At 39.4% G+C, this 13,435-nt stretch overlaps 1 protein-coding gene across 11 annotated transcripts in view; it reads left to right on the forward strand.

Annotated features, from left to right (window-relative positions):
• scn8ab (sodium channel, voltage gated, type VIII, alpha subunit b) overlaps positions 1-13,435 on the forward strand; it is an 88,766-nt gene that overhangs the window by 17,909 nt on the left and 57,422 nt on the right. For 5 of the 11 annotated variants that reach the window (XM_085775561.1, XM_085775564.1, XM_085775566.1 and 2 more), the window contains exons 3-6: positions 6,623-6,740; positions 7,730-7,820; positions 7,934-8,062; positions 12,575-12,666. In XM_085775561.1, coding sequence (XP_085631687.1) covers positions 6,623-6,740; positions 7,730-7,820; positions 7,934-8,062; positions 12,575-12,666 — 430 coding nt within the window. Of the gene's footprint in view, positions 1-6,622; positions 6,741-7,729; positions 7,821-7,933; positions 8,063-12,103; positions 12,196-12,574; positions 12,667-13,435 lie in introns of those variants that run through there. The other 6 variants (XM_085775563.1, XM_085775565.1, XM_085775567.1 and 3 more) reach the window with 3 other exon arrangements.

The raw sequence follows: 13,435 nt of genomic DNA on the forward strand, positions 1-13,435 counted from the left end.
GTGAGACTTTAAGCATCATTGAAAAATCTCACATTCATCAAAGTCTCAACCTCTATTTCATTGAAGTGTTGGAATGGCCTAGTGGATAAAGTTCCTGCCAACCAATCACAAGGTCACAGGTTTCAAATCCCACCTGAGCAGTCTTGTTAGTGTCAGCCACTTTGACCTTTTAACCCATACCACTTGGTCTGGTCACAAGATCAAACTTGATAATGCATATGCGCCCCCACCTATTCTCTTTACCTCTTTCAATCTTGGTTTATGTTAACATGTTTCTTGTTTATACCACTGCACTAAGATTGATTTGCACTGGAACTACAGCTTTGGGCTAGTTAACTTCAGAGTGAGACAGAGTGCAGTTCATCAACAGACAACAGTCTCTGCAACTGTGTGTACACTGGCCTAGAGGCAGAGTGACAGTCTGCTGATCATGAGGTTGTGGGTTCGATACCTACCTTGGGCAACCATTTGTATGGTGATCACTGCTTGCACTATTTGCTAATTCTGCAACAGCGTTCAGCTGCTTTCAGCAGTCACACGCATTTCCATCAGGAAATGATACTTTATCTAGTTTTTCTTCTTACTACTTTCCGCCTTTCTACGGTTTTAAACTAGTCCTTCATACTTTGTGCGATTTCAACAATTCATATATCAAAACGTGCAGCTTTTTTTTGAACTTTATCGGCATTACTTTTTCTCTTTTTAACTATTTATACTTTTTAAAATATTTAACTTGTTTCTGCTAATTTTTTCCCATAGGAATGCATTGAAAACATCTTCAAACTTTTAAAATTTTCTTTAACTACTTTGAACCTCTAAAACGTCAGCATACTTTCTCCCACAGACTCCATTTGACTTTTTAAACTGTAGACAAACTTTTAATCTATTCACATATTACTCAGCTTATTGATATCTTCAGCAGTTTTTAGGTATTTGGCTGTTTTAAAATCATTAAAATTTTCGACAAAATCCAACTTTATAATGGTTGTGTATTGCGCTTAACGAGCAAGGGCTTAGAGTGAGTGACATCATCGTTAGTGAGTGAGTGGGATCGAAAAAACATTCAGGATTTTTTTCTGGATAAATTGCCAGCACGGCCACAAATTAAACTCTAGACACATGATTTCCTCACCGGTTTGTAGCCACACTTGTCGTGTCTCATCTGATGTGCTCAAAACAGCAGACAGACTTACAGAATTGTCTCAATGAGCTTAATTGTCCAGCTAGACCCGCTCCAGTGGCTCATCCACTTCAATATAAAAGTAGGAGCTGATTTTTTTAGAAGAAAAACAGAAATGCCCCCCATTTTTCTACCTTGCGACGGCAAGAAAAGTTTTTGCCCTACAAACATTTAATGCCATTGGCTCGCTCAGGAAGGTCTCCTTGCCCCGATGGTCAGGACCACATTCTGATAAGAGTTACGGTTCTCTTTTTCTGGGCTGTTTTGGGAAGCTGCTCAGAGCACAAATCTCTCTGCTCTGCTCTGCTCTGTGTGCAGTTGGTCCAGCTGTAGCGGCCAGCTCGTTATCATGTCTATTATAGAACAAGTGCAGGTGCAGCCTGGTCCGCTCGTTTAAGATGTTTTTAAACACAGCCCACACAGACACCATGATAAACCAGACTGACAGAGGATGTCCACGCACAAACACAGGCATCACACTCACACAGACAGACACACACAGACACTCACACTCAGTCACACATGCACACATACACAAACAGACAAACAGACACAACACAAACACTGTTCCAACAGTATAATGTAAGCAGTTAGTTGAGTCGCCATGGTAACTTCTGAGGGCAGGCTGCCACGCAGGTGTAATCAATCAGATCAATAGGGAGAGAGGAGTTCTGTGGCGCTTATCAACAGTTTTACTTTCTGCACATGTACACACAGACAGAGAGACCGTCAGACTCACACACCCAGACACACACACAGGTTTTCAGCTCAAATTCATCAGCCTCTCAATTATTTTATACTTTTGATGTAAACATCTCCAACAATTTATATTTTTCTCATGAATTTCAGTTCAGACATTTAACCTTTCCACCTCTACAAATAGTAGTGTAATTCCAGGTGGAGCCTAGGACATAGGATCTATCTATCTATCTATCTATCTATCTATCTATCTATCTATCTATCTATCTATCTATCTATCTATCTATCTATCTATCTATCTATCTATCATCTATCTATCTATCTATCTATCTATACCCCTCCCTATTTGTTAACCCCTCTGATCTATCTATCTATCTATCTATCTATCTATCTATCTATCTATCTATCTATCTATCTATCTATCTATCTATCTATCTATCTATCTATCTATCTGTACCCCTCCCTATTTTTTAACCCCTCTGATCTATCTATTCTTTCTTTCTTTCTTTCTTTCACTCCATTTCTGTCTTTTTACTTCTTTGTTTGCTTGATTGTTTCTTTCTTTCTTTCTTTCTACTCCTTTTCTCTTCCTTTGTTTTTCTTTCTTTCTTTCTTTCACTCCATTTATGTCTTTTTACTTCTTTGTTTGTTTGTTTGTTTCTTTGTTTCTTTGTTTCTTTGTTTGTTTGTTTCTTTGTTTCTTTGTTTCTTTCTTTCTTTCTTTCTTTCTTTCTTTCTTTCTTCAGCTCATTCAGCATTGCATTCACACCATTTCCATTCTTGGAAATGCTTTTTCTAGTTAGGGTTACTATTGCTAGTGTCAACATTACGACAGAGTATTAGGGCCTCATTGACAAATAAGAAAATCACAGACTTCGAGAATAAAGTCGTAAATTTACAACTTTATTCTCGTAATGTTATGACTTTTTCCTCGTAGGAAATGTAGCCTATGACTTTATTCTCATAAATTTATGACTTTATTCTCGCAAATTTATGACTTTATTCTCGAAGTCTGTGTTTGTTTGTTTTTTCTCAATGTGGCCCTAATACTCCGTCGTACAACACATATCATTTTATTTATATTATTTATTAGGAGTGTGCCAAAAAATCGATTCACATAAGAATCGCAATTCTCATTTAATGTGATTCAGAATCGATATAAAATGTCCCAAAATAGATTTTAAAAAATTAAAAAAATGAAACAAATCTGCCGGCTGTCGGCCTCCATTTCACTCCACTATTTTTTAAAAAATGTTTTCCATAAAGAGGCACTTTTAATTTTGTTACTTAAGCAATATGTGATATTGCTTTTACTGTATGCAGCAGTTTCAACAATTCCATCTAAGCATGGATACATGTTTAAAACTCCATAAATGTGAAAAAGACACTTTAGTCATTCTGTCTTGCAGAGCAGACTGGAGTAGATCATGAGGATCCTTTGCACACCGACAGACTGAAGCAGAAATCATTAGGAATCAAAAATCGATTCTGAATCGAAAATCAATTCTGAATGGAATCGTAGCCCCAAAAACCAGGAATCTAATCGTGAGATAGTAAAAGATTCCCACCCCTAATATTTATCATATTGTTTATAGTTGAAGGAAGAGCAGTATGAAGGATCTGACTGCATCTGAAGTTATTTTATGTACGGATTCTATAATTATAATATTATATAATAGGAAACACACATTAAATAACTCACTCATTGGTTTATTATAAAGAGTCTAACCTAGGAGCTCTGGTCTCAACACTGGTTCTTGTTGTTGTTGTTGTTGTTGTTGTTGTAAATGATGCTCATGCTTCTCACTCACTCCCCCCACGTTGTTGTTTTTTAATTCAAAATTAGGCACAAACATCCACAAACTACACACAGGAATATGCACAAACACACTTAGACACACACACACACACAGTGCTGCGTGCCTCTGCCTCACCCCAGCGCTCATGCAGCCCCACTCGGCCCGGCTGTGTTTATGGGATGGCTGCTGGGGAGTGGTTGTTGAGAGGCTGGAGTCAGCAGATCTGCCCCTGATCGATGACAGCATTTGCGGTTCTCTTCCAGTAAGAGCTTTAAACTTGGGGAGAAGAAGAGAGTCATTTGGCCGTGAGGAGGAGAAGGAGGAGAGTGAGGAGGATGAGGAGGGTGAGGAGGGTGAGGAGGGTGAGGAGAGCTTCCCATGCACTGGTCTGCTGCTGCTGCTGCTGCTGCTGCTGCTGCTGCTGCTGCTGCTGCTGCTGCTGCTGCTGCTGCTGCTGCTGCTGCTGATGATGATGATGATGATGATGTGGTGAAAAGCTCGTCAGGCTGTATCGTCTGATGCAACCAGGGATGGAGGTGCTGTTAGCTCCTCTCCTCTCCTCCTCCTGGGTGACCGGAGGAGGAGAAACTGTCTCATCTCCCCACCTTGAGATTGGATTTGAGTCCACTCATATTTATTTAAAGGGATAGTTCAACATTTACAGTCAGATCCTCCTCTCACCATAATCCCTATAGTCATAGCAGTAGGGTCATTACCTTTAAAGCAGAAGTAAGCGATCCGGTGGTTTTGGCTAACTTCCTGTCAGCCGATGGAGTTAGCAGTCCCCGCCCTCGTCCCTACGTCACCACATTCACGCGCATCCCTTGGCTGCACACACAGAGAGGACCGCCCCTTTATGCCGTTCTCTCTCCTCATTGGATAAAGGTTGTAGGATACAAGGAAAGTTTTCTCCTCGGCTTACAGCAGAGCAGAGTGACTGACAGACCCGTGTTTAGGACCAAACACTCTATGTAAGTGATTGCTGTCGGAAGATATAACTATTTAAGACTTATATTAACACAAATATTCCGCTTACTTCTGCTTTAATTATCGGTGCATGTTGTTTTGAGATCGGCGGGGCAGAGACGTGAGCTGCTCAGCGAACACAATGGAGGTGAACGGTACAGGTCCCCTGTCCCTCATCAAACTCATCAAATACACAATCCAACAACTCCACAACGCTCTGGTGGACAAGTTGTGACCTGCACATTCACCACGCTATGAGATAATCATGTAACATTATGTAACATTACGACACATGAAACAAATACTCTGAAATACTTGCGCTTTTGAAATCCCTCCGCCCAGCAGCCGTGTCTGAAATACTGTCCGGCTGCATTTCCCTCTAAAACAACTCTGTCTGGTAACGTTCTGTTATTATCTCATAGCGTGGTGAATGTGCAGGTCACAACTTGTCCACCAGAGCGTTGTGGAGTTGTTGGATTGTGTATTTGACCTGTACCGTTCACCTCCATTGTGTTCACTGAGCAGCTCACGTCTCTGCCCCGCCAATCTCAAAACAACATGCACCGATAATTAAAGGTAATAATGGGATTATGGTGATTGGAGAATTTGCCAAAATGTTGAACTATCCCTTTAAGGTATAGATAAATGCAGCGACACAGGGTTAGGGATTCATCAGGGACCCCACCCATGCTGTTTTCCAGATATACAGAACAAACCTTTTCACAATGAAACATAAAGCAGAGTGTTTCAAGGTTAAGTTGAAGGACTTTTTCACTTCTATCCTGAAGTGTTTTCACTCCCTTCCTGCAGCGTCCTCTTTCTCCTGGTGGAGGAGAACACTGACAGAACTTAATCTTGTGAACAGTGAACAATTAGATTTTGTTGGCGGGTGGTCCAAAGGTACAGGGCTTCTGGTGACACGAAACCAACCCAGTGTTTCTAGAAATTCTTAAATTTCTCTAATTCTGGTCTGAGCAGAGACAGCTGCCTTTTCCTCAGTGTAGTTTCTTCTTTGTTTATCACTTATCTCATTTAGGACACGCCTTTTATATTCACAGGTGTTTTTTTGTTTTATATTGTGATTATTGTTATCCCACACTGAGAATACCCTTTATTAAACTCGCAATGCATTGCAGAACAATCAATGGTAATCAAGTTTGTTTAAATGTTCAAACATTACATGCTGCATAGGGTCATCATGACATCATATGAGTTTGGCTTCATCCATTTTCTTGCAGTCATCTTCATCAACAGTTTATGCAGAAGTTGGCGCTGATCATTGGTTTTTGTCGGCTCCATGTATGTTTCTTTTACGTTTTTTCAGAATATCCCAAAAGTTATGGGTATGATGAAACCCGAAACATGCTACGGCTCAGTAGCATGTCATAAGTATGACATAATGGTTCAATGGTTTCCATTCATACTGTATGTATAAAAACAGCTGGATGAAAATAACAGAAATCTCATATTTCCATCACTATTTCCTCGTTGTTTTCCACTGTTTGAGGTTTGACTAGTCCACTTTTAATGACATCATCATGTTGCACCCCTTTCTTCTTGTTCTTGTTCTTCATAAGGTGTATGCGTCTTATTAAACTATGTTCAGGTTTAATTCTATAATAGTGGCATAAGATGACAATTAAGTTGTTAATTTCATTTATTGGTCTGGCAATTAATCGTCAACTAAAGCTTTAATGATTGTGTCGCCGCTGTAGCTGCAGCTCCAACAACACCACATTGATTTTTTAAAATGTGCTGTTTAGAGGTCGGAGGTCATGATTACAGCGTGAAGGACTCGGGTCCAAATAGTTTCCAGTCTCGCCTGTGATGCCGTGTGACCCACATCGGCTACATCAACAGTCGTCTCCTGCTTTTTGTTTTAAATGATGTTTTTACACTCGCCTCGAATGTACAGTACCTGCCATGTATTAATCCTCTCTCTCTCTCTCTCTCTCTCTCTCTCTCCCTCTCTCCACAGACATTCATAGTCCTAAACAAAGGGAAAACACTCTTCCGCTTCAGTGCCGAGTCCTCCTTGTACATCTTAACCCCTTTTAATTTACTTAGGCGAATAGCTATTAAGATTTTGATACACTCATATCCTTTCAAGTGACTCATGTCTTGTGGTTCTCTCTGAATATGAATGTGAACATCTGGGCCCAGTTGTTCAATCCGATCGGATTTTGGATAATGGATCAGATTATGGATTATGGATTGAAAATGGGTTGTTCAAAACCAAAAACGGATTCTGAGATCGGATTAGATCACGAAATCCAGTCTTGGTTTTCATCTGGATCAAACCCTCAGTTTGTCTATACTTTTCAGTAGGATCGGGAAAACTTTGTTCCCAGCAGAACAAAATGTGATTCAAACTGGTCAAATAAACAATATTCATATATATACATTTATTGATTTATATTTTGCACCTTATTTTTAAACCCTAACAGTGATTAGTAAATAAAGTTAACTTTTGAATATTCTAAAACTGAAAAACATTTCCCCAATTACTTTTCCTCAAAATTGAATTCAATTAAATTTGAAGTTTGAATTTGAAACACATGGAGAAATATTCACAATTTCACTAATGTACTGTAAATTTGCTTTTTTAAAATTGATTTTAACAGCCCAACCAGATAGGGTCTGGCTGTTTAAAAGACATTGAAGGAACAACCATGAGCACAGAAAACAACACATACACTTTTATACCTGTTGTTTACAGACCAATCAGCCTTCATTGTGATGCACAGTCCCATCTAGAGCACTAATTATCCAGATTTGGTAATCTTGAAAAGTTTTGATCTGGATCAGACTGATCCAATCCTACTTTGCTTTGAACAACTGGGACGGATTACATGATCCTGGATAGCAAAAGAAAAAAAAGGGATTTCAAAATCCGGATAATTTTTATCCAGATTACACCTTTTGAACAACTGGGCCCAGGTGCAGGGTTTTAAAACATGTTGTTCTATATTTTATCAGTGAATAGTAAAGCTAAGTTTACTTCAGTTTTTTATTGGTGAATTTAAAGGATGTTTTTGTGAATGTCTGAAGAACTGTTCAAACTTTCCTTAACTCCTCTCCTCCACGTTATTCAGCATGATCATCATGTGTACGATTTTGACCAACTGTATATTCATGACATTTAGTGACCCCCCGGAGTGGTCCAAACAAGTAGAGTAAGTACACATCTTCATGTTGTTGTTACTTTATTTGTGTGTGTGTGTGTGTGTTGGCCACTTTTTCACTGTTGTCTTTCTTTCTTTCTTCTTCGTTTTCTTTTATTTTTAAGGTATACCTTCACGGGTATCTATACGTTTGAGTCACTCACAAAAATAGTGGCCCGAGGCTTCTGTATAGACGGGTTCACGTTTCTCAGAGACCCGTGGAACTGGCTGGACTTCATGGTCATTTCAATGGCGTAAGTATCTCAACTCCTCATTCGATATCATGTACGATAAATCAAAGTGTGACAAAGCGCTGCAGTCAAAAGCATGATGTCACCACGACGACACACGCAAATATCATGGTATTTATCATCTAACAGTAAAGTTAATGAGTGATAACCACCAGACAGAACTTCCTGTTTAAAACACAGGAGCAGAAGCTTCAGATTACGTCATCAAATCAAATCAAACTTTATTTATAAAGTGTCTTTTTTATGCACAAGGCAAATTACAATACAATCACAAAAGTGCAATATAGTGCAAACATACAAGTAATGCAGAGTGTACAAAAAAAATCACCACAAACACAAATTTTTGGCCATTTCACATCTGTAACAGCTGGATGACGCATTTCTGATTCAGTTCCATTTGAAGCTACAGAAAACTTTGGCTAAATGTTGAAGTTTTTATTTTTGGTACAAAATGTTACAAACCCAAAGAGTTAAGCTAAACATTTTATGACATCTTAAAGGGATAGTTCAACATTTTTGGCAAATTGGCCCATTGCCATAATCCCTATAGTCGTAGCAGTAGGTTCGTTACCTTTAATTGTCGGTGCAAGCTGTTTTTAGAACGGCGGAGCAGAGCCGTGAGCTGCTCAGAGCTACGCTACGGAGGCTCATGGAAAGATAATGAACCTACTGCTGTGACTATAGGGATTATGGCAATGGGCCAATTTGCCAAAATGTTGAACTATCCCTTTAATGACAGCTGGACAAGGTCAATGACTAACTTATATGTTCCATGGTGGTGTGGGAGAGTCCTAACACTAACACACATCTGTCCACATGTGTTTTTCTCTTTGATTTAACCCTTTAACAACGAGCTTGTTGTTCTTCTTGTCTGCCGGGGTCGTTGAAAACACTCAGAGAAAAAAGCTGCTGTGGGCAAAAACTCAACCAACCCCCCAAAAATACTCTTTCCTACATTTTAACATCTTTCCTACATTTTAACATCTGTCACCACTTTGTGAGCTCAGTCTGGTCGTTGCTGATGAAGTTTTTGTTCCTGAACAACAACTTCAAGTTTCTGTGTTTTTTATTTTGTTTCATGGATTCGTAGCAGACACTAGACTGAGTTACACCTGAGTGACTGACAGGTTGTAGCTACACACAGAGCTACAGTTAAATGATTATTAAACTCCTCCTCCTATTTCTCAGTGTTGAATTTGATCATTCTTTTTTAAAAATTAAATATCAATAGAAAAACTATTACAGATGGAGCTCAATGAATCAGAATATCATGGAAAAGTTAATTTAATTCAGTGGTTTTACAGTGTAATGCAAAAGTTTGTCCCCCTCCTCCCGGTCCAAACGTCTGTTAATGTGAACAGTTCATCAAGTGGAAGATGAAATGATCTCCAAAAGACATAAAGTTACAGATGAAGCATTCACTTTACATTTTAAACTATATCATTTTATTTTCATCTTTTACATTTTTGACAGAAGAGGAAAAGGTCTGGGCCCCCTGCATTGTTAACTATCCCAGTGTGTAAATAGTAAATATCTTGTCTGATACTTTGGTCAAAGTTCTCTGAGAGCTCAAGTCTCCTGGGTTTCCCATTCTTTTGCAGGCTGCTGCTTTGTTTCACTTTTTCACTCTGAAACTGTAGAAAACTAAAATAATACACTGATATTGATGAAAATATTGAAAAAAAAGAGAGTTTTATGTTTAACTTTATGTCTTTTGGAGATCATTTCATCTTCCACTTGATGAACTGTTCACATTAACAGACATTTAGCCTAATATATAGATTCATCATCACACACAGACTGAAATGTTTCATGTCTTTATTTCTTCACAATTCAATCAATCAATCAATCAATCAATCAATCAATCAATCAATCAATCAATCAATCAATCAATCAATCAATCAATCAATCAATCAATCAATCAAAACAATTCAGTCTAATGATGTCACACTTTAATCAGCTAATTAACACCTAGTTAACACCTGCAGTGGTTTCCTGAGCTGCAGACCTCCATGATATTCTCCTTTATTGAGATGCACCCGTATAACTCCAAACAGATTTGCCTGCAGCAGCTTGAGTGATTATTAAAGGGATAGTTCAACATGGGATTTCTTGGTTTCCCTCATCAAACTCATCAAATACACAATCCAACAACTCCACAACGCTCTGGTGGACAAGTTGTGACCTGCACATTCACCACGCTATGAGATAATAACAGAACGTTACCAGACAGAGTTGTTTTAGAGGGAAATTCAGAGTCTGCTTGCTGAAAAACTGTCCCTGAACGCAACGCGCATCAGCGGTTTTGCACGAATGTACCTCTAAAACAACTCCGTCTCATAACGTTACATAATTATTATTATTATTATTCGGAGCCGAGCTGACGAATCTCGTGTATTTGATGAGTTTGATGAGGGAAACCAAGAAATCCCATGAGCCTCCGTACAGTAGCGTAGCTCTGAGCAGCTTGCGGCTCTGCTCCGCCGTTCTAAAAAATAGCTTGCACCGACAAATAAAGGTAACGAACCTACTGCTATGACTATAAGGTAGGGATGTCACGATTATAGATTTTCTTGGTACGATTATTGTGAGAGAAATAATCACGGTATTACGATCATCACGATTATTATGCATCAATACATTTCACAAGACTATGAATGTGTAAAATCAAATATAGTCAAAAATATAATTACATTACTAATCTCTAAATACATATAGGACCAGTTATTAATCCGTGTTTGAAATATTTAAGTCATTAATTGCCATCTATACTAATTGTTTAAGTTTATTTTTTTAAATTACAAATGACACGCTAACATTTAAATTCCTACCAATTCAGCTTTACTTTAGATAAATGGACCAGTATCTGTGCGTCTTCCTTTACTTTGGCGCACATCTGCCGATATGGTTCCGACATACCGTAAAACTTCAAATAATGGCCGAGTCCCAAATTGCCACCGGTCCCAATTAACCGCCGGGTGTAGCAAAATATTTTTTATATTAAACGCCCATTCCAAATAAACGCCGGGTCAAACATTGTTTTTCTGGTTGCCAAAAAATATTCTATGCAAATATAGCGGGTGTCTCTAGACATTAAAGTCGGCCGAGGACCGACTAGACACCTCTAGGCTGGTTGCTCCTGCCCGGTCTGTCCACTCCTCTCAGCCGCACTTCAGCACCTGTCCTGGGCTGCACAGTGTCGGCTCGGCTCGCTCCTCGTTTTAAATGACTCCTTTTAAAAGTAGCGTAAACAGCCTACTGTTCTCTGATTACTCATGCGTGTATTTAGTTAGGCTATACGCTGCATTATTATTAGTTATAGACCTACTTCATTCAATCAACAACAAAAAAAAAAAAACGGACGGTGGTGCGAGCCAACAGGTGCTGAAGTGTGGGAGAGGAGTGGAGAGACTGGGCGTCCGCAGGGTTTTTGCAACTTGCGGCGGATCAAGAAGGGCGGAGGACCGACATGACGGGGGGTCTCGGTCTCCTGGTACCTGTGCGGGCCAGGACCGCGGAGGTCAGCGAGAGAGAGAACAAGTCCGCCCTGGCCGTATTTACAGTAATGCCTCGAGAAACGCACGTATCGTTCCACCGCCGCCTGCCGCCACAGAGTGAAGCCTCTTTCCCCAGAAAGAGGTCCAGCTTGAACACTATTAATAAACGCAGGTCCCAAATAAACGCAGGTCCCTAATAAACGCCTGTTGATTTGAGCGATTTAAGCAAATAAACGCCCGGGCCCTTATTTGGTGTTTTACGCTAATCTTTTTCGGGAAGTGACGGTATTTAGGAATCTTTACGATCAATTAATTGCGGCGTTTAATACCGCGATTAATTGTGAAAACAAGTAATTGTGACATCCCTACTATAGGGATTATGGCAATGGGCCAATTTGCCAAAATGTTGAACTATCCCTTTAACGTATTATATATATATATATATAATAATGTAACTCATCTCTCTCTAACTAACTATCTACCTCTTTCCTGTATACCTGTGTGGGACGGCTGCTGAGTTAACTGTATCTGATCCACCTTGTTGCAGGTATATAACAGAGTTTGTAAACCTAGGCAATGTGTCAGCTCTGCGTACGTTCAGGGTTCTGAGGGCTTTGAAAACAATTTCAGTTATCCCAGGTAAGACAGTCCTGCAGGTGTTTGTGTTTTTGCGGGTGGGCGAGTCCCGGGGTTGATGTTAGGTGTGGTTTTGTTCCAGTCCCTCTTCCTCCTCTTCCTCCTCTTCTTCCTTCCTTCCTTCCTTCCTTCCTTCCTTCCTTCGTTTCTCTTCCCACTTGGTCGGACAGGCGCTCTCTCTCTCACCGTGGTGTCCCTTCCCGGTCCTCGGTGGTGCTGGTGGTGCTGGTGCTGGTGGTGGTGGTGGTTGTCGTGCTCTTGCGCGTACATTGCGTGTGCGTGCGTGCGTGCGTGTGTTGTTGTTGTTGTTGTTGTTGTTGTTCTTGTGTGTGTGTTGTGTGTCATGGGGTTCTGTTCTGTGTGTCATCCTACCTTGTTGCAGATATGTAACAGAGTTTGTGGACCTTGGGAATGTCTCGGCGCTGAGAACGTTCAGGGTTCTCCGAGCATTGAAAACTATTTCAGTCATTCCAGGTGAGATTCCCATTTAAACACTAAGGCTGAGTATAATTCACCTATTAGCTGTCTTCATCTCTACTACTTTGATCTTTTTTTTCTTTTTCTTAAAAAAAGAGTATGTTTTATATATATATATTTTCTTCTTTTTACTTTTGTTTTATGAAAATCAAAAATGGTAGCAAAACATTTTTGATAGGCTTAGCAGTCTACTGGCAGTCTGCTGGGCTCACAGCTCCTGTAGCTACAACTATAAGTCAAATATATATATATATATATACAGTATACAGTATATATATCAACTTCCCAAACCATGTCATGATACGGAGCAGGAGCTGAGATATTGTTGAACTTAAAAACGTAAAAAACATGATCACATACGGATCCGAATTCTCCTCTCAGAGTCTGTGACGCTGCCTTTTTATGTCTTAAGACTTTTAATTCCCTGAGACTGCCAAGCCTAATGTGAGAAAACACAGTGACGCTGCATGAAGCTTTGAGACACATGCTTTTACAAGTTTGGCTTTATAAAGAGGCTTTTTACCTTCTCAGTTTGTTTTCTTTTAGGTTTAAGAATTATTTGATTCAGATTTTTTATTTTATTTTGTTTCATTTTATTTGTTGGTTTTGATTTCTTTATCTTTATTTATTTGAAGATCTTTGTCCATCCTGGGAGTGTAAAGGAAACATAAATAAATGAGAAATATCATTGATTAGCCAAAAAAAAAGATTTCTGTTAATATTTGTCAAATTTAATTATTATTTTTTTCTGGTGAAAATCACACAG

The sequence above is a fragment of the Trachurus japonicus genome, chromosome 5, assembly GCF_045865225.1.
Source record: "Trachurus japonicus isolate A0001 chromosome 5, Traja_1.0".
Classification (NCBI taxonomy): Eukaryota; Metazoa; Chordata; class Actinopteri; order Carangiformes; family Carangidae; genus Trachurus; species Trachurus japonicus.